General features: G+C 40.9%; 1 protein-coding gene across 2 annotated transcripts in view; it reads right to left on the bottom strand.

Moving 5' to 3' along the window:
* Positions 1-20,890, bottom strand: part of Hsl (hormone-sensitive lipase) — an 84,981-nt gene extending 64,091 nt beyond the window's left edge. For both annotated transcript variants that reach the window (XM_067155941.2, XM_067155940.2), the window contains exons 1-3: positions 20,274-20,890; positions 7,254-7,440; positions 1,807-1,924 (exon numbers count right to left, since the gene is read on the bottom strand). In XM_067155941.2, the coding sequence (XP_067012042.2) occupies positions 1,807-1,924; positions 7,254-7,440; positions 20,274-20,650 (682 nt within the window). In that variant the 5' untranslated portion in view covers positions 20,651-20,890. The remainder of the gene's footprint in view (positions 1-1,806; positions 1,925-7,253; positions 7,441-20,273) is intronic.
* Positions 20,891-21,387: the final 497 nt, after the last annotated feature.

Consider the following 21,387-nt stretch of genomic DNA (forward strand, 5'->3'; position numbering starts at 1 on the left):
AATCTGCCCCCTGGGCGACTGCCCTAAATGCGGATCAGTAGTGACTGATTGATCAAATGGACTGGATAAGATCACACAAAATTACTGTCTGCTTTTTTTAATATGCAGTGAGACATGTGTATCTCCTCCATCTTAGGAACAAATACACAGCCCACGCAAGTAAAACTATCCACATCGTAAGACACTTTCTATTAACCTATTGATTCATTTCGCTTCTTCGGTGTTTATTTCCGATCAACACTAAACAGAACTGCATACAGCTACTTTGAGAAGACATGCCTTTTCAAATAAACTGGATCACTGAATACTAACAAAACAACACGCAGTTGCGCACGGGCAAAATGGCCGATTTGGGAAATAATTATGTCTTAAATTACAGCATATAAAGAAGGAACCTTTTTTTTTTTTTTTTTTTTTTTTTTTGCTAGGGGCTTTACGTCGCACCGACACAGATAGGTCTTATGGCGACGATGGGATAGGAAAGGCCTAGGAGTTGGAAGGAAGCGGCCGTGGCCTTAATTAAGGTACAGCCCCAGCATTTGCCTGGTGTGAAAATGGGAAACCACGGAAAACCATTTTCAGGGCTGCCGATAGTGGGATTCGAACCTACTATCTCCCGGATGCAAGCTCACAGCCGCGCGCCTCTACGCGCATGGCCAACTCGCCCGGTAAGGAACCTTTTGAGCTATTGTGTACATGTTTTCACTCACAACATCCCACCGGTTTCATCAGTTGGACAAAACACTGCACACACATATGGCCTTATAACCCCAAAGGTTTCTTCTTTTCTGCTGTGATTTCTTCATCTGCGGCTGTGAAAGCATTAATTGGCATTAATCCACTATCAATTTATAACAACGGTCACTAGACAGATGGGACAAGTTCACTGAAAGATAGTGAGGAGGATAGGGAGGTAATACGAGTAGTAGTAGAAATTTGAGGCCAAATTAAAATGCTGATGATATCGAGTGAAAGTGGTGACATAACACTAACCAGAACCCAATTTTCTCAATTACACTTACGAATGGCTTTTATCTAAAAGGAACCAAGTGCCACTTTAACATTTCTGAGATATGCTTACATGTGAACTCTTAAAACCATTCAATGTTGTAATTAAATAGAAATAAGCACTGCATTATCTAGGCCGTGCTGCCATATCTGAGTGCTTGAACTATCAAATACAATTACTTTCTTCTTTTATTCAAATAGAACCAAGTGATCTTTGGCAGTTAATTTTGTTTAAAGAAGACATCTCTTACGATAACCGGCAGCTCTGAAACACGTTATAAAGGTGTAAAAAAGGATTTCCAGAGGTAGATAACACAACACACCCCCCACCCACCATCATGATGCTACAACCCTGATGGGCGCTGACCTACAACACGATAGCTGCTCAGCCTAAAGGGCTGCAGATTACGAGGCGATGAATGGTCAGCGCGATGACTCCTCTCGGCCATAATTCTTGGGTTTTCACCATCAGAGTGCTCCTCAAATGTTCTTGCACAAGTTGAGTGGAACTTGTAATGTATTTACATGCAACCAATAGCCTTTTAGAGAGATAAATTTCATGGAATGTGTAATGGTACAACAGCTTAATAGTACAGCACGCAAAGTCATCCTAATATTTTAAAAAGAAAATGTTTTGTAATTTAAAAATAATAATAACAATAATGATAACTTTGACGTTGAAGTTGTCACTGAATGGTGCTCAATTTCTTTTTTTATTTATAAAAGCTGTACAACTGAGGAAGCAAAGTCCTATTCTAATCCATACCTGTGATATATCATAACATACATGTTACTCACCGGTCCAAACAGAATTTGTTGCTCTGGACAGCATTCCACCATGACCATAATATATTTCACTAAAAGAAGCCATGGCAATGGAGATTGTCTTGAGAACAGTCTGCATAGATTCACAAAACTGGAAAAATGATTAAATTACAAGAATAAAAACTGAAAATACCTGACATCACATAGTACAAGAATAAATATAAACTGGGCCATCAGAAAAGCTCGAGGTACCAACAAGAAAACAGCTGCTAAACCAACTGTCAAGAACACCAATTGTGGCAAACAATGATGACATCAAGAAACAGCTAAAACACAAGCACCGTGGTCCATAGATGGCCCTAACGAAATAAAAAAAGAAAACTGAATTTCAGGGTACTAGACGGTTGAAATTTTAAGACATACCAGTACTTTCTGTTTGTAGTTTGGTATGATATGAAAATGAATATTTTGAAGATCACATTAAAGTGATGCTGGTTGGGAAGAAACAAAAGAGGACAAAATTCTGGTTAAGAAATACAAAAATGGAACAGGTGGATTATCTCAAGTACTTAGGATGGTGGTATAGCCGATGAAAGGAAATCAAGACACAGATACATTGATCAATGGTATTTTGTAAGATAGAAGCAAATGTATGGAAGAAGTTACCCTTATGTTGCTTTGTACATTCTTTGCATAAATAAACAAACAAACAAACAAATTATCATCATCTTCTTCTTAGCATTTGTCACGCAATGGAGCAGGGTCCGCTGTTTTGCAAGCCCATCTCCACTAGGTTCCATTAAGGGCACCATTTGAATGAATGAATAAATAAATAAATAAGGTATACGAGATTAGAAGCTGGGTGGTCTGATACAAACAGGAGGGAACAATGGCAGAAGAGCACACAACAAAAAGATAATGACTAAATTAGGAAATGTATTTCTTTAACATACGGCTTTCAGTGTTGCAAGTGTCCAAGGACATGTTCGACTCGCCTGGTGCAAATCATTCGATTTGACGCCCTTGAGTGATCTGCATGCCTAGGTGTGCAACGATGATGATGATGATGATGTACAGAGGAGGTGAAACCCAGTGTCAGCACATAGTCTACTCCTGTTGAATAACACTGAAATGTCTGCTTAAGGCTTAATGTCCTCATCTATCGGAAGAATCACTATCACGTACTCTATATGAACACTGCGGAGAGGTCTGGAATTGAATCCAGGCTTCTGACACGCAATCTGATCAGAGATTGTATATCACCACCTCTCCTGCCAATATTCTGATGGTGAAAATTCGTTCCACCAACGGGACTCAAACAAGCTAACGATGATATCAGACTTTTTGCCTTAATGATCTTGAAATGGGAACAACTTATGAGTCTACCTTTTCAGTACAAAACAATGTTATAATGGTTGAATTACAACATTGTTTCGTATTGAAAAGGTGGACCCATAAGTTGTTACCATTTTATTCTCAGTTCAATACAGAGATATATATATACTGTATATGATGAAATTCTTAAATTTAAATTAATGATCATGGCTACCAGGCAAGCTAAATTAGGAAATACCTCAAAAGACGAAGCTGTGAATAGGGGCCGGCTTCGGCCGTGGGTTCACATAAAGCAAAATGAGGAGTACAGGTTACGGATATGCAGGCAATGAAACTGAGTAGAAGTGGTTCAAATAACTTAAAAGCAAATATTCATGGTTGTGGTACCAATTCTATGTTTACATGTGTCATTATCTGTAAGAACAATGGAGAATCACATGTAGCTGAACAACTGGGAGTGCAAATTGTAATAGTAATCTCTACTACTCTTGCTCACATTACTTTTATTTTAAACAAAATAATAGTGTGAATCATTATGGAAAGAAAACAATTACTTAGTGTACCTAATTTTCCCTTGTAATTTGCTAATGATTGATTCAACTGCATTCATTTAATAAGGATAGAATCAAAATGCTCAGTCAAGCTTTCATTTGAGGACTTAAATTTCATCAGTACCAAGTATTCAGTTTATTATCTAAATTAACAGAAAAAATAATGGAACAGTGTCAACATTAGACAAATCAACAAAACGTTTTACGTTCTGAAAGACATTTATTTAGCAACAATGTAAATAAACATGATCATTATTACATGAAAAGCCTCTGTGGCTCAGGCGGCAGTGCGTCGCTCTCTCGCTGCTGGATTCTGTGGTTCAAATCCCGGTCACTCCATGTGAGATTTGTGCTGGACAAAGCTGAGGCGGGACAGGTTTTTCTCCGGGTACTCCGGTTTTCCCTGTCATCTTTCATTCCAGCAACACTCTCCAATATCATTTCAATTCATCTGTCAGTCATTTATCATTGCCTCAGAGGAGTGCGACAGGCCTTGGCAGCCGGCACAATTCCTATCCTCGCCGCAAGATGGGGGCCTCATTCATTCCATTCCTTATCCGGTCACTTACTGGAAAACAGGTTGTAGGTTTTCATTTTCATTATTGCATGAATTCAAAATCGACTAATACCTGCTGGATGTACAAGAAAATGATACAAAGAAGGATATATATATATACACAATAAACTTACAGTTAACACTCCCATGCAGAAATCAAAAACATACAAGCTCTTCTCTTATTTTCTACTCTCCTCTCCAACTTCATTTCTTACTTGTGAATGATCTGACTTAGGCATATAATTTCATAAAAACTGTTGTAGAACTAGTTGTTGAAACACCTCTTTTGCATACAGCAAGTCAATAAAACAAAGGCGTTATATTTATGTTTCCTTTTCTCCTTGTTTTACTTCCCTTTTCACACCGTTTACAGGTTTCTTTGAACGGAGAGCCAGTTCCGACAGAGTTGTTGTATTCTTGCTTCACAGTGCCCTCTTTTCATAGTGAGTGACATGTTCGTTGAACTGGTTCCTCCCATGTAAACCAAACCTAGCATTAGGCCTTGATGGTACTGATCCTCCTGGTTCCGAGCATCATTTTTGCGCACATCCCTAGTATAAGTTACCTAGGATCAGAGTTGGGAAAATATTGAGTAAAAGTAATCAAATTACTTATAAAGAATACTTTTTTTGTCATTTTTACTTGTAATCATTACTTTTAGCAAAATGTAATTTTTACTGGTAATTTACTTAAAACAAAGTTGTAATCTTATCATTCTAATAATCGATATACATCACAACAAGACTTTATATAGGGTAAGAATGGGTCCACCCTGTTCAATTCAATTATTCCTGTCTTTAACAAACGTAAATTTAGTAAAAACAGTTCCAATATACCTAGCAGCCTCCCAACCCCCACTTCCCCTCCACCCCTCCCTCTGCTTTGACATAGTAATCAGTGTGGCACACACTGCGGTTTTTGAAAGACACCCTTGAAACTGTGTGAAAGGGGGGTAAGTCTCGGAAAATACAAATATTTTCCCTATTCCTACTCTTCAATAAAACAGCAGTTTGATTCTCTTTATTGTTTTTTTTTTTTTTCAGACATCTATTCTAGAAACACACATTTGATCCATATTGACAGTCTACGAATATCTACTGGGTCACTGTTTCGACATTTCTATTTCATAGATGTCCCCCTCAGCCAATTTTCCAGTTTGTCAAATATATTTCTCATTACAAGTCTAAGTGTTAATCAAGATTATGACTGGTTCCTACAACTTGAACAAAACAGTGCAATTAATTAACAAACATTTTCCTCTGTATAACAGTACATTATATTGCAACTGATGGACAATGGTGTCACTCTTCAAAATATTTTCACCAAAGACTCAATTTTCTTTTTAATGTTATCACTTTTGATGTTTTGTACTTTTCAGTATTTTTAATTATGCCAATTAATTTTTAATTATTTTGACTACGTAATGGCTGAGGATGAGCTCAAGTAAGATCAAAACGAGTACCATAAATGTTTTAACCCATTAGCGTCATGATGAGCTGTGGTTGTGCGCGGTGCTTTGGCCCGTGAATCAAATGACAAGCTCAGCTCACAATGATCCAGTGCCTCACTTATCTTCGTATATTACATTTCCTTTGAAACATCATTTCTAACAATACACACTGTAAGGAACTAGAGGCAGGTACGGTTTGTAAACAATGCTGTCTGTACTTTTGCGTGACACTGGGGTTGTTGAACAACAGTTTATTTTCATCAGTATTCAGTATTCATTATGTAGCAGAACCAGTTTCGCAGTAATGACGAGAGATTGAAAGCGCTTCCAGTGACACTGCGGCCAGTGACACTAAACAACAGTAGTGATTGGAAATTGAAGAACAAAGACAATAATCCTGATATATATCCATTTCATGGATACAGCGGTGTTTCAGAAATACTTACAAAAATTCTATTCTTTCCACCATCCAAACTTACGATGAATTTAGAGTACACGGATCCGCTTTTATTGAAATTATTTAAAATGAAACATTTGTACCACAGCCAGCAGACACTCAAGGAATGAAGAATGGGTAAGTCATTCTTACCCTATTTAACATAGAACAAATTAAAGGAGAGCAATAAAACTTTGATTTCCATCTATATTGCTCTTCTTTAACAGACTTTCAATACGGAAAACTGAGGATAGTCTCTTGCAATAGAACAAATTGTCGATATGGATCATTACAAAGTTTACATCATATGATTGCAACAAGAGTTTGTCAACTTTGGAGTCCCAGCACTTGCAAGTCATCACACCAAGGACATAACACACACTCATTCATTTACTCGCAGATTGTTGTGGTGACTGGTTGATTTAGGCAATTTCCAATCTCCTATCTGAATAAATATTTTGAATTAGCTTGCCATCTAAATGATGATGACATGAGTCTGAAATGCAAACTTTGCTTAGGAGAAATCTTCTGAAAATTCCAAAGGTATCTATCATGTTTAATCTCACTTGGTGGTGATAGTCACTTAATATTTCTATGCTAAAAAACACAAAGTAATATCTTTTTCCTGCAAACTTCGGTATCATTCCAGCCCCATGTGTATCTTTTTCCTGCAAATTTCAGTATCATTCCAGCCCCATGTGAAAAAAGGAATGTCAGTGATTTCCTAAAGACTGGCATTCTGTGAAGTAAATGTACCAATGGTAATTTTACTGATTACTTGATGAAGACGTAATTTGTAATATTGCAACAGAGTAAAAACAGACTATGAGGGAGGCTAAAACCCTATCTGCAGCACAGATAAACTGAAGAATTAGAATTACTGAGGAGAGAACTCATTTACTTGAAGACAACGTGTAAAGTGCAGGGACTGTCTTGTACACATAAAGATGATGTCCATGCTCTTGTTCTTTGTCCTTGTTTCTTCCTTCTGTTGTTCCCTCCACCCATGCTGATCTGTCATTGTGTTCATCCTTTGTATATGGTCCTATTCTTTTCTCCAGGTTCCTGTCTTTGATGAATATATTTAGAGTAGATAACCTACTTCAGCCGTAAGGACAAGTATAAATACACCAGAGTAATAAAGCTGCCTACCTGGAAGCCAAGGCACCGGCCATAAAAGCAGTACATGTTAATACTCTCTGCTTGCTTGAGTAATTCCTCAGGTGAGTGAGATTCGCTTGGGAAGAGCTCTCCTGGCTTGCTCCATGTCAGCAAGGTATGGAGATGATGCATGCAGGTCCCTAATGAAGCCATCACATGACCACAAGCTTCCACTTCTCTGAACATAATAAAGTAACAAAAATTAGAGCAATTTAAAAAGTGCTCACATGCAAATCATATGATACAGAAACACAACACTACATTTTTAATGGCAGATTTCTTAGTGAAAAGGGATAATAAACAACAAGAAGAACATTGATGGTGGTGGCTATTGTTTCAAAAAGCATAACAATGGGATATTAAACCTCTAAACATTAACACATCGTGGAACTGGCTGAATGTGACATCAACCTTTCTGAATACCTACAATCAGTCATGTATGGTGCTGAATGCTGGCCTTCATCAGAAGTGGAATGACTACTTGCCATAACGGAAATGAAAAATGCTCAAGTGGACATCTGGCTTAACACTGCATGACCATATCACAAATTATGTTCGCAGGTGATATGGCATGGCACCTTCTTTTTTATTCAGTGTTTGCCTCTCCTGGTGGCGGGGTCTGCTACATGAATTCGTTATCTCTGTTTAGTTCTGCCCTGAACCAAAAGAGCTGGTTGTGTGGTTAGAGGCACACAGCTGTGAGCTCGTACTCGGGAGACAGTGGATTCGAACCCCACTGTCGGCAGCCCTGAAGATGGTTTTCTGTGGTTTCCCATTTTCATACCAGGCAAATGCTGAGGTTGTACCTTAATTAAGGCCACCGCTGCTTCCTTTCCATTCCTGTCCCACCACTGTCGCCATAAGACCTATCTGTGTTGGTGCAACGTAAAGCAGATTGCAGTTCTGTCCTGGGCCATGTCAAGGTGGAGACTGATGCTGTTCAGATCTCTCTGACGTGTACAGACCCCGTTTTGGTAGTCTCTTTTGTCTCATACCAACTACTTCTAACGTGCAACACGTCTTCGGAATAGTATCGGCTCCTGTCCTAGATGGCTCTCACGCATTTTATCTTGAATCGGTGCAATGCCAAATTTCTCCCCGAGTGGTTTGATTGGAGATGTAATCCAGTCTAATGATGCCAGCTGTCCACCTCAGCATCTTTGTCTCCATGATGCCCTGTCAATGCTCTGTCTCAGTTGTAGTTGGCCAACATTCACAAGCATACGGTGCAACAGGTCAGATGAAAGTACGACAGATTTTTTTATTTAAGATTATTTTTTATCCTCTGGTCGCAAGTGATGCTGGTCGTTGTTTGCCATTTCATCCAGACTGCGGTTAATCTCGCACTGACCTCTTTGATAAATCGGCCATCATCAGCAATCATGGAGCCAAGATACTTGAATCTTGTCACACGCAGCAGGTTCTTACCGTCTACATGAATGGTTCCAAATGCTTGTGGATCCGACATCATATATTCAGTCTTATTTTTACTGAGGCACAGGCCATACTGCACAAGCCGATCACTTGACTCTTAGGTTTGCTGTTGCAGATTGACCTGGGTCTCAGAGGCCAACCTGATAACATCAGCATAATGAAGCATCCATGGTAAAGGACAGTGCAGGTCTGCTGTTACAGTGTCCATCACTAGAACGGCAACAGTGCTGAACATTGATGCCAAAACAATCAAGTTACAAAAGTTCCAATATTGCACCTTTTATGCTTTTAACCCAAGGTAAGTATCTGCTTTCCAGCGTTTAACACAAACCAAGAAAGAATGGAAGAGGTATGATTCTCTGAAGAATGAAGGTATCAACAGAAGAAACGGAAAGGTCACAAATGGCATTAAAATGGGCGATTTCCACGGCCTCAAACTTAATACCATCAGGGTAACAAAAGAACAAGGTGTTGACCAGGGGTGGTCAGATAGGAAAGATAAAAGCAAGAAGGCTGGCCCAAGGAAGCTGAAGCAATGTCAGACACAGGTAGGATCCTTGTGGTCACCAAACAGAGACAGACAGACAGACAGACAGACAGAGAGACACATTCCACCAGTTGAAATTACCTAAGGTTACACCTTTTAGTTGCCTCTTAAGATAGGCAGGAGATACCATAGATATATTCTACTGCCTCCAGCCAAGATTTCAACCCAAACTGACTTATCACTTGTGTTTTCTAATGGTCTATATTCCAAGCTGCATACGAGATTATTTTCTTTGTTGTGTACTTTACAGTACCTGTTTTGTACCTAAACTTTACACAATCTGCTTTTAAGGTTTGAAATTATCTGAAGCCTATAAGTTTCATACAGTTTAAATTTTTGGTCAACCTTGACTTTCCTTCCAATGTTTTCTTTTTACAATAAGTAGCATTCAAAAACAGAAAAAGAAAAAAAAGAATTTTCCTGAAAGAGAGAAGCACTGGAAATATGGAAAGAACTCAGTGATGGATTTTATAGACATCGAGAAGGCCTATGATAGTGTGGCTAGGGAGATTATCTGGGAATGCCTAGAAGGTATAGGTGTGCCAAACTTCCTGATTGATAAAGCAAAAATTATTAAAAATGATTTAGCTGTGTCTAAGTAGGGAATAGAAAATCAGATTGGTTTGAAACCAAAAGAGGAGTCCAGCAGGGAAGTGCCTTGTCACCACTACTGTTCATCATAATCAGGGATCAGATCCATCAAAGAACATTGCAATGAGCCTAACACACTAATATTAGCAGATGATGTTCTGATCCAAGGAGAAAATGAAGCAGAAGTATAGGAGAAACTAAATCTGTGAAATGGCAAGTTGAAAGAATATGGACTAAACATCAGTAGAACAAAAACTCTTTAAAGGATTATCAACAGAAAAGGCACAGATTCAAACATTTCTCTGGAGGGAACTCTGTTACGAACTGGCTAACTTCAAATACCCTGGAAGTATAATGTCAAAAAATAACACAGTAAACCAAGAAATAATTAATAGGACTCAGAAAGCTTCTCAATTTTATTTTCAAGTGAGAAATCTATTGTGGGGTGATAAAATACCTGAGAAAGCAAAAGTGACCATGTTTCATACCTACTTCATTCCAAATCTCACCTATGGACTCTAAACATGTACCCTGCATAACAAGGCAAATAATAAAATGCAATCAACAGAAATGAAATTCATCAGAACAATGAACCAAAAGACCAGGAAAGTCAAGATTAGAAATGAAGCAAACAGGAAGGAGGCTGGCATCAAAATACCTGTTACTGAGCCCTTGTGCAGGCTACAATGGTTTGGACATTTATGAGGATGGACAGCACAAAAACAGTAAGGAATTACTTTGACAGAGAAGTGAATGGGAAGAGACCAATACGGAGGCTAAGGAATTGATGGATAGACAAAGTGAAATCAGAGGTCAGCAAGAGGAATGACAAGTGGGAGGACACAGAGGAACAGAAACTATATTCTGACAGGAAGAACTGACGAGCGCTTGCACACCACACCCGGGAAACTAGAACTGGAAAATGATTATGATGAGTTTCATTCTCATGCTCTTCAATGTTGAATGTCCACCTGTGTGGCACGTGATCACAACAGGATTGTTCCTGGAGAAGATACAAAATGTTTAAGGGTATTTGAATGGAACAGTTGTGTGTTAGTTCATAAAGGAATAAAATTCTCTGAAGACTCATCAATGATCACTGGGACATTTGGACCTGTGACAATGCTGGTTAATGAGTATAGGAACTGAAGTGGTGTTAACATGCTGCTGAGACTTCCCAGTACTGAATTCATTCTGTTAACTGAGCAATTCCAATCATATCACTCTTAAGAATGAAATTCCATCCTGTTACTCATACCATCGCTGCCAATGACATTGATTTTCCATTGAGTCCATTTACTCTACTTGACCCGGAGCTACAACCATCCTTCAACTTGGTACGGAGATCAGACTTTGACCATGCTGATAAGAAGGTGACTAATGAAAAGTCTGTCTTTAATCATGTTTTCACTGATAATGCTCGTTCTTAAAGACTTCCTCTATTGTCTTTATTTTCCCTTGAACTGATTTCTTTTTAAACTGTTCCTACTACCCAGATAAAACAAATTAAGTTATCTTATCTCTAATTGGAACATATACCTTTATAACATTTTTCATCGTGTATTCATGTGAATTATGATATACAAGTTACAGTAGTTTTAGACTGATGATGATGATGCTTGTTGTTTTAAGGGGCCTAACATCGAAGGTCATCGACCCCTAGTTTTAGATTAGGATTATCACGTGTTTAAGATAATCTATGATTGAAGTCATCAACCAGAGGAGTTTTGCAACTTCATTTTAATACCAAACACAAAGAACATGATAACTCTTTTATATGCATCAGCCCGCCTGGTGCCCATAATCGTTAAGGTGTCAAATCTTAAATGATCTAACACTGTAAATAGCCCATTCAGTTCCACTGGCAGAAAACGTTTTCATTATCACAATGCTGACCAGCAGGGTAGGAAAGGTGATGGTATACAATTTCTAATCACCAGATTGGACGCTAAAAGCCTCGATTCAATTCCCAACCTCTCTGCAGCATTCATATGGAGTGACTCTGTTGATTATGCTTCATCAGTTTATAAATCTCATATTCGCTGTTCCGTATTGACACTGGTATCATACAATAACCTTGAAAGGAACCGGAATCATTTCTTTTTGCAGTTACTGAATGGCGACTCATCGGTCTGATGGGGATGTCAAGCCTTGAGCAGACTCCATTGAGTTATTTGACAGGAGTAGGCTATGAACCAACACCAGCTTTTACCCTCTTCCTACCTCATTATCACATCGCCCATGGGCGTCAGATAGGAAGACCTGCACCAGACGAATAAATAAATAACCAACCAACCCTGCAGATCGGGTGGTGTGTAGGCTTCTTGGGATCAGTCGAGCCAACCACAATCTCCCAACTCACTACTGGGTCGTGTGTAGGACGGTTGTGCAACTCAGGTCGATTTGTCAATATTCATTTCTAAAATTGAATGGTTCTAGTTCTTTAATAATATTTCTATGACTAAATTCTTTTCTCTGTAATAACCACATTTTAGCCCATTATTTTCTCTTTTATATCGACTTCAGTGCCAGCAAAGTCAATGCCTTTCCTATTTTTTGTAACTTAGGAAAAGAAGGAACCATTATCACGCATGATTTCAGTGCAGAGCGATTCAGCCAGCCTACTGCAGATCAGGCCCAGCAGATTGTGTCATGTGTAGAGGCCTTAACATCTTTTCACAAACAATTCATTGAATAGCACGTTGCTGATGCAAAGTGTAGCTTGCACGCAACAGGGATACATGAATTGATATACAGCCAATAGACAGCAAAATACTCAGACACCTTTTTATTTTCAGTTATTTGAATCATGTTCTTTTCTGTCATATTTTATGTCCAACTGCATTTGGTTTTCTCTGTTTCCTTCTGACCTCCTGAGTAAGCATTCCCTTCCTCAGTCCAATGTTGCAGGACCAACAAGGTGCACTCAACTGAACGATATCCACTGAACGATATCCTAGGGAAATTTCCTTTGTTTATTTATATTATTATTTATTTCTATCTATATAGCAATTGAGGCTTTCAAGGCCAGCGTTACAAATCATGTCAGTGTTTTCCGGGCTTGTAGGCCGTAGTCCAGTAGTCTGTGATGGTCCCGACGTTTCACCAAAGACTGCGTTCGGCATTATCAAGGGTTCTGACTGCCTTTGATAGCAGCGAAGCTCACAGTGGAATGAAGTTGTGTTGTAATTCCACCTCATTATATAGTGCAGGCTATGGTGCGCTGCTCGCCTATTGGTCCACCCTGCTGGAGGGGCGGTTGTTGATTGGCTGTACTTCGCCCATTGGGCGAACCCTGCTGTGGTGGATAGTATTCAGTTTCATAAGGACACTTTGCCTTGCTGATCCATATGCTGCATTGCTGTAGTCTAACCTGGATAAAATATGTGCCCTATAAAATCGTAGGAACATCGTGCGGTCAGCCCCCCTCCCAATTAGTTCTGCTAAGAAACTTCAAGATATTTAACTTCTTGGTGCATTGCACTTTTAACTGCCGCACATGTGGCTCATACGATAATTTGCTATTGAAAAGGAGCCCAAGAAATTGGTGTCAACTACAGGAAGAGTGACATTTCCTAAATAAAGCTCAGGATGCGAGTGAAGAGTACGCTGCTGCCGGCAAAAGTGGACAACAGAGGTCTTTGCGGTTGAAAACCGAAAACCATGTTCTAAAGTCCACTGTTCCATTCTTCTAATAGCTTGCTGTAATTGTTGCTCTGCAACTGCCATATTATGCGAGCTATAATGCAGAGCAAAATCGTCCACATATAGCGACAGTATTACTGCTGAACCAGCAAGAGCGACAATACCATTTATGGCAATCGCAAACAGAGTGACACTAAGAACTGATCCCTGTGGGACTCCATTTTCTTGAACATGGTATTGCGAATATGCCCTCCCTACTCGGACACGGAATAGACGGAGGGACAAAAAATTTGCAATAAATACCAGTAAGTTACCTCGGAATCTCCATTGATGCAGGACTGAAAGGATACATACCGCCATGTGATGTCATAGGCCTTTTCTAAGTCAAGAAAACAGCCACCAAATGTTGTTTGCGGAGAAATGCATCCTGGATAGAACTCTCCAGGCATACCAAGTGGTCAGTGGTCGAGCGATCGTCTCGAAAACCACACTGATACTCGGACGAAAGTCCTCCTTTCTCCACACACCACACAAGTCAGCAATTTACCATCCTCTCAAATAGCTTACACAAATAGTAAGACAAATAGGTCTGTAACTTCCTGCATACTTAGGATTTTTGTCAGACTTGAGGACAGGATTTACTATGCCCTCTCGCCACTGAGATGGAAACTCACTCTCTATCCAGATTCGGTTGAACACACGAAGGAGGTACAATAGACTACCCTCACTAAGGTGTTTCAACATCTGGTCCGGCCCAGGAGACGTGTCCTTTCAAAGTGCCAAGGCGCTACGGAGTTCCCACTCCGTAAAGGGCATGTTATAGTCCTCTGAAGCTGGAGTGGCAAAACTGAGGTGATGACGTTCTGCCTCCCGCTTCAGAGCAAGGAAATCACTATGGTAATTCCCAGAGGCAGACACATCCACGAAATGACTGGCTAGATGGTTAGCAATCAAGAGTGGTTCAGTGACGATACTGCCTGCAATGGAAACTCCCGGTACAGAAGAGGGTCCTTGGATACCCGAAATACATTGGAGTTTAGTCCACACTTGAGATGATGGAGTATGAGACATCATAGACAACATATATCTCTCCTACGAAGCTTTCTTACTTTGGCGAGTAAGAACACGCGCCTTAGCACAGAGTTTTTTAAATGTTACCAAGTTGGCCACAGTAGGTTGCCTACGATAGTGTTTATGCACACGATGACGTTCTTTGATAGCTGCTGCAATTTCTTCATTCCACCAAGGAACAAGTTTTTGGCAAGGAGTCCCTAAAAAGGAGGGAATAGACTTATCAGTAGCAGCAAGAATAACTTGTTATGTAAGTTATTTCGCCGTCTACGGTCTGCCTGGTCTTCCGAATGGAAATTCTAAGTTCCCAAGGAGGGAATTAGATATTTTTCCACCAATAGAGCATGTCAAAAAACAGATCAGATGTAAGGCTTTTCAGGCGTTTGCTCTATTAACCAGCCTTTCGTCTTAGGTCTGACACTAGACTCATATCAGAGTGGGATGTGTCAGAAAAGCCTGAAAAGCCTTACATCTGATCTGTTTTTTTGACATGCTCTACTGGTGGAAAAATATCTAATTCCCTCCTTGGGAACTTAGAATTTCCATTCGGATTTGCTAGGCGGGCAATAATTCCATTGTGGAGTTTTATCTCCCGTATGCAGTTATCAGACTGTGCCTCTTATATAGGGCTTCTGATAAGTTCACCTGCATACACCCCAGCGTCAGTGGGTAGGGTCTGACACATCCCACTCTGATGAGTCTAGTGTCAGACCTAAGACGAAACGCTGGTTAATAGAGCAAACGCCTGAAAAGCCTTACATCTGATCTGTTTTCTGCCTGGTCTTGTCGTTAAAGACAACTAGTGATGTGAACTTTGGCCAATCAGCATGTTTAAGAATCCATCGAGGAGGAGCTTCAATGCATTTTTATTTCAACAAAGTAAGAATAATGGGAAAATGGTCACTGTTACAGAGATCATCGTGTGTATTTGACCGAAACAGCGGAACCAACGTTCGGCTGCATAGACTTACGTCTATGCAAGAGTATGTGCCGTAATGTACACTGAAATGAGTAGGTTCAGCTGTGTTCAAAATACATAAATCCAGCTCTGTTACTAATGTTTCCAAATCCCTTCCCCTTGGGCAAGGCGTTTCAGAGCCCCATATGGCATGATGGGTGTTAAAATCGCTCAATAAGAGGAAGGGAGGTGGAAGCTGATCTATAAGATCAGTGACATCATTTATGTTAAGAGGCTGGCCTGGTGGAAAATAAACATTACACATTGTTGCTATGACAGGCAGTGGTACCCGCACCACAACTGCTTCCAGTGGGGGTTCTTAGAGGAACCTCTTTGCTATAAGTATCAGAATGAACAAAACTACCCACGCCACCGGACGCCCGGTGAGCATAATATCGTTCTGTCGAGTACAGTCTGAAATTTCTCAAGACCATATGATGATCTGGTCTGAGGTTTGTCTCCTGAATACAGACCATACTCGCCGCAAACTCACAAATGAGCTGGTGTAGCTCAGCAAGATGCCTGTCATAACTGTTACAGTTCCACTGTAACAGTGCCATAGTGTGGACTAAAAGAGTGTGTTGGGTTATGAGCATAAAGATGCTCTTAAACCTAAACACTATCAATATCAACATCTACATCCGTAGATGTAGAAGATAGCTCAACGTCCATCCCGTCATCGAGAGATGGTGGGACTGACGCCCAGAACTTCGACGCTTTCCAGGGGCGGGATGTCCCCTTACTAGGGGAGTGCGCAGGTTTCGGAGCAGGTGTACCTGCTGGCGCAGACTCATACCTCCAGTTGGAGGGCATGATTTTCCTTTGCAAGAGAAGTGCGGGAGTGCCCGGTAAGGGTGTTCCTCTTTTCCACCTTCTTTTCACATTTAGACGGGCTGGGAGATAATTTCACAGCCCTGGTCGACAATGCCGCCTCAGCCGGCGTGGGCACGGCTTTCGCCGACCTCTGACGGGGGGAGAATTGGACTCCCACCTGCTGTGCCGGCATAGAAGTCCCAGCCAGCACAGGCTTCTTTGTGGTTGAACGTGGGGTGGTCCCCCCTTCGAGCTTTTACTCTTTGCGGCTGTGTTCGCAGGAGCAACAGCCGCCTTGGGCGCAGCGATCGCAACAGGTTTAGGCGATATAAACAATGAACCTGGAAGATTCTGTGCTATCTTCGTATAGTTTAATGCCTTCACGGGTGTATTCATAGCACTGAACTTAACGGCGCACTTCCTGGTATAAAAGACCATCTAGGGTCTGGATGTCCTGGATCTTCTTCTCACCAAGATATAACAGACAGTTCCGATCTCGGGGCGAGTAAAGACCAGGGCAGTTAGTGCACCTGTAAGGAGTGGAGCACTCCCCCGCATCGTGAGCTCCTCTGCCACATGTACCACACAGACTGATTTGAGCAATGAAATACCATGTGCCTGAACCTCTGGCACTAATAGCAGCACATGGGAAGCGGGATCTACGGCCTCACATCACAGCGATAGGTTGTTACCTTGACTTTTTCTGGTAACACTAACAATTTGAAGGAGATAATGAATGCACCCATGGCAACGTCCTCGCCGTTGACTTTGCGCATAATGCGCCGGACGTGTGTCACGCCATGTCTTCCATCAACTCGTCAGTGTTCAAGATGAGATCACGGTGGAAGATAACTCCACAAACCAGATTCAAGGTCCTGTGGTCTTCCACTTTGACGGGAACATCGCCAAAGTGATCGCACTTGAGCAACAGATCAGCTTCCACGGCAGTGCACATCTTTAGCAACAAACTACTGTTGCGCATTTTTTTCAGATCTTCCAGTTCGCCGTAGACACCTTCAATGTGCCTGCTAAATAAAATAGACTTTACCAGCTTGAAGTCATTCCCATCAGTTCTGGTAGCAACCAGAAACCTAGGGAAGGTGCATCCCATTCCTTCACGCTGCACTTGTTCCCAGGGGTTGAACCCCTCAAGTAATCACAAGTTAAAGACTTCGGTGGGAGACCACCTTGGGCAGGTTGAAGACGTTTCAAAGCCATGTCCGAAATCATCCTCCCCAAATGCCACCCACCCCGATCGTGGGTCTCTGTAGCTGAACCAAGCAGCAAGGCAATACCCACCTGGTCATAGCCAGAACTGCCCGGGGTCTGATGATGGACGATGCCTAATACGGGATGACTGAGGCAATGAGCACTAGGACTCCCTTCCTCCAGTCACCAACAACAGCATGTACCCCATAGTGTGTACAGAGCACTAAATATAGAGACAAAAATAATAATATATCCTTCTGGCATTCGGCTGTGCGGGGACCTGTATTGTCAGGTGGATACTACTGCAAGGGTACATGGCTCACCCACCCGCCAATCCCTGGGTGGTCACAAGCAGGCTTTTGGGCGTAATCGCACACGTAAGAAGTCCATCTCCGAGCAGCACGCACATCAAGAATTTGGAACCGGTCTACAATTAACCCTCAAAGAACAATTAAAAATAAAGAGAGGACCATGGCCACAAGACCCTTTTAGTCGCCTTCTACGACAGTCAGGGATTTCCTGTGAATTTATTCAGCCCCTCCCATTCACAGGGGGTCCAACACATTATACCAAATCACAATCTATGCCCGCTTCTAGGTCGTCCCTTTTAGTCACCTCTTACAGCAGGCAGGGAATACCGTGGTTGTATTCTTCGTTTGCGTCCCCCACCCACAGGGGGTGTGAAACGAATTCCATGCAAGATTTACATCATTCATACTCCCTTATAATGTTAAAAAGCTTGCATAGTACATAGTAAAATTCTACCAACACCTCGAAGGGAATAAAGATGAACTGTGAAGTCATCAATATACAGTATGCAGACAAGGATGCATTCACTGTCAACATTACTGGGGGACTGCAAAATCTCTTAAACAAGGTGTGACATACCAGCCTTCAATATGGCATTGATATTAATGTAAAAAAGATTTACCAGGTGAGTTGGCCATGTGGTTAGGGGCGCGCAGCTGTAAGTTTGCATCCGGGAAATAGTGGGTTTGAATCCCACTGTCGGCAGCCCTTAAGATGGCTTCCCATTTTCACACCAGACCTTAATTAAGGCCACAGCCACTTCCTTCACACTCCTAGCCCTTTTCTATCCCATCATCGCCATAAGACCTATTTGTGTCGGTGCGACGTAAAGCCACTATTAAAAAAAAAAAAAAAAAAAAAAAAAAAATGTTCATCAGCAAACACAAAGTGCCGCTCTGTATACTCAAAGCTAATGGCCAACCTGTTGAAAGGGCAACTGAGTTCACTTACTTAGGGCTTATGAGGAAACTGGGAACCTTATTTAGAAATCAGATGCAGCATAGAAAGGCCAAGGTACACTTCATTAAAAGGGAAAGATAACTATGCAATCATAACTTGGTCTAAACTTTAAAAGGTGAACTGTGAGGTGTTACATCTAGGTATTTCACCCTCTTTTTAAAGTATCGAAGCTTGGACACTAACAAAGGCCACTGAGAAGAAAATACAAGCCTTTGAAATGTGGATCTACAGGCACCTGCTCAAGATTACACTGGTCTAACGAAGGTGTCCTTCGACATACAGGTTGGATAAATGACACGACGTCCGAGGAGCTCTTCAGGGCTATCATATCAAAAGACAACGTTACCACAATGATCGCTGACATCCACAACAGATAATGCACCAAGAAGAAAAATATGTGTAACGAAAAGTACTGGATCCTACAACTGCTATTTGTTTTACACTACACAGAGTCAGACCTACAAACTTGACAATGGGATAAGAAAGGGCTAGGACTGCGATGGAAGAAGCTGTGGCCTTAAGGTACAGCCGCAGCATTTGCCTGATGTGAAAATGGAAAATCATGAAAAATCATCTTCGGGGCTGCCAACAGAGGATTCAAACCTACCATCTCCCAGACGCAAGCCAGCAGCTATTAGGCCCAAACTGCACAGCCAACTCGCTCAGTATCCTGAGAGACCAGTACCAGAAGAACTTTTCCGTGTGACAATATCCAGAGAACATATAGCTATCATAGTCACCAACCTTTGATTAAAGATGTCACATGAAGCAGGAGAAGAAGAAGAAATATATTTCATCTGTTAAAATTTTAAACTTAACAAATATCATATAGTTAGTTGCTTTACGTCACACCGACACAGACAGGTATTATGGCGACGATGGGACAGGAAAGGCCTAGGAAGGGGAAGGAAGCAGCTGTGGCCTTAATTAAGGTACAGCCCCAGCATTTGCCTGGTGTGAAAATGGGAAACCATAAAAAACCATCTTCAGGGCTGCCAAAAGTGGGGTTCGAACCCACTATCTCCCGGATGCGAGTTCACAGCTGCACGCTCCTAACCGCACGGCCAACTCGCCCAGTAAATACCATATAGGCCTAGCCTATACATTCTTTTCTGTCTTACCTACCTAATACTGAATTGTTTACACATAAAACTGCTTAATATTATCTATAAACATTACCAACGTCCACAAAGTATTCAAACAGTTGTTAATTGGAGTGTGAAATACTATAGGTAGTTCATGCAGATTAATAGGAAATTTCAGGTTAAATAAACATGAACAGATTAATGCAGTGCTATGTTTCATATCAAACTTAAGAAGATGAAACTGAAGTATCTGGGCCAATAATGCAAAAGAAAGTCCAAGTACTGATACCATCTTCTTGCAGCTCTTCTTGTATGGAAAAATCGACAGAAGGGGAGAAGATTTATTAAAAGAAAAGGCATATCAACATCAAATAGAGTAACAAACTCACCGCATGTAGAAACTTTTGCGAAATAAAAATGAATCTCTATTGTCCACAACTTGGCGGCTTAATTTCACACCATGCACAACACACATGTCAACCACTGCGACGAAACTTCTGTATCCGTTTCCCGGAGACTTTTCATCAAAATCAAAACTCGGAGCAACTCTCCTCACTTCATCCACTAAAGGTGCAACTGTGTCGACGTGATCTATAACGGCTAAGAATCCTGCATGAAGACGTTGACCACTTTCGCTGTCATCTGGCTGAAAGTATTCTGCGTTGTTTAAGCACAAGTCTTTCAATGCCTGATACATTGCATACGCTGGTGATTTAATTTCAAAACGTTGACTGACGTCCTCAGTACTCCCCGAAGCCGTTGCCATTTTCTTTCGATATAACTTATTGACGATTCTCAATAAAACAAAAATTCACATTACGTAAACATTTTCTGACATGGAACGCGGATGTTATTCGAAGCCCGCTAATTTAGACGATATATGCTGGTGATACCGGTTCATTGTGTAGCAATATTAAAATGCAATGCAGTGCCCTAACTAAATAACAAACAAGTTCGAAGACCGCCACACCATCCTTGCCTTAAGACGAACGAACGTCAAACCAACGTCAAACAACTGACGGAGGGAGACATATATCAGCTGTTACTTCTCGCGATACATGCGTGGACGATCTTCGCTTGTTTTTAAAACTCTACAGTCGTCATCCAATGGGATCAACTAGATTCTTTGACCGTCATGGCGGCTCTTTTGAATTAATTTACGACATGTACACTGAAAGCCTATAAATAAACATCATTAAGTGTACTAAATAAGTGACCAAGGTGAAATGTCAATAGAAAAGCATTGTAAGATTGTGATTAAGGTAATCAAAGTAGTCAATATCAATATGAGAATTAAATTATGTTTGCGTTTTTAAAGCCTGAGCAATACAAGTCAGATACATCAAGGCATATTGATCCTTTTTCTTTTCCTTCCTTTTTCTCACAGATCATCGAGTATGCTATACGTTTAAATTTTCCTAAGAATTTAAACAACAAAAAATGTGTGAAGTTTAATGGAAAAATGGAAGTATTTCTTAAGGAAATGGAGACGGTTTATTTTGG

Source organism: Anabrus simplex, chromosome 11, assembly GCF_040414725.1.
Source record: "Anabrus simplex isolate iqAnaSimp1 chromosome 11, ASM4041472v1, whole genome shotgun sequence".
Classification (NCBI taxonomy): domain Eukaryota; kingdom Metazoa; phylum Arthropoda; class Insecta; order Orthoptera; family Tettigoniidae; genus Anabrus; species Anabrus simplex.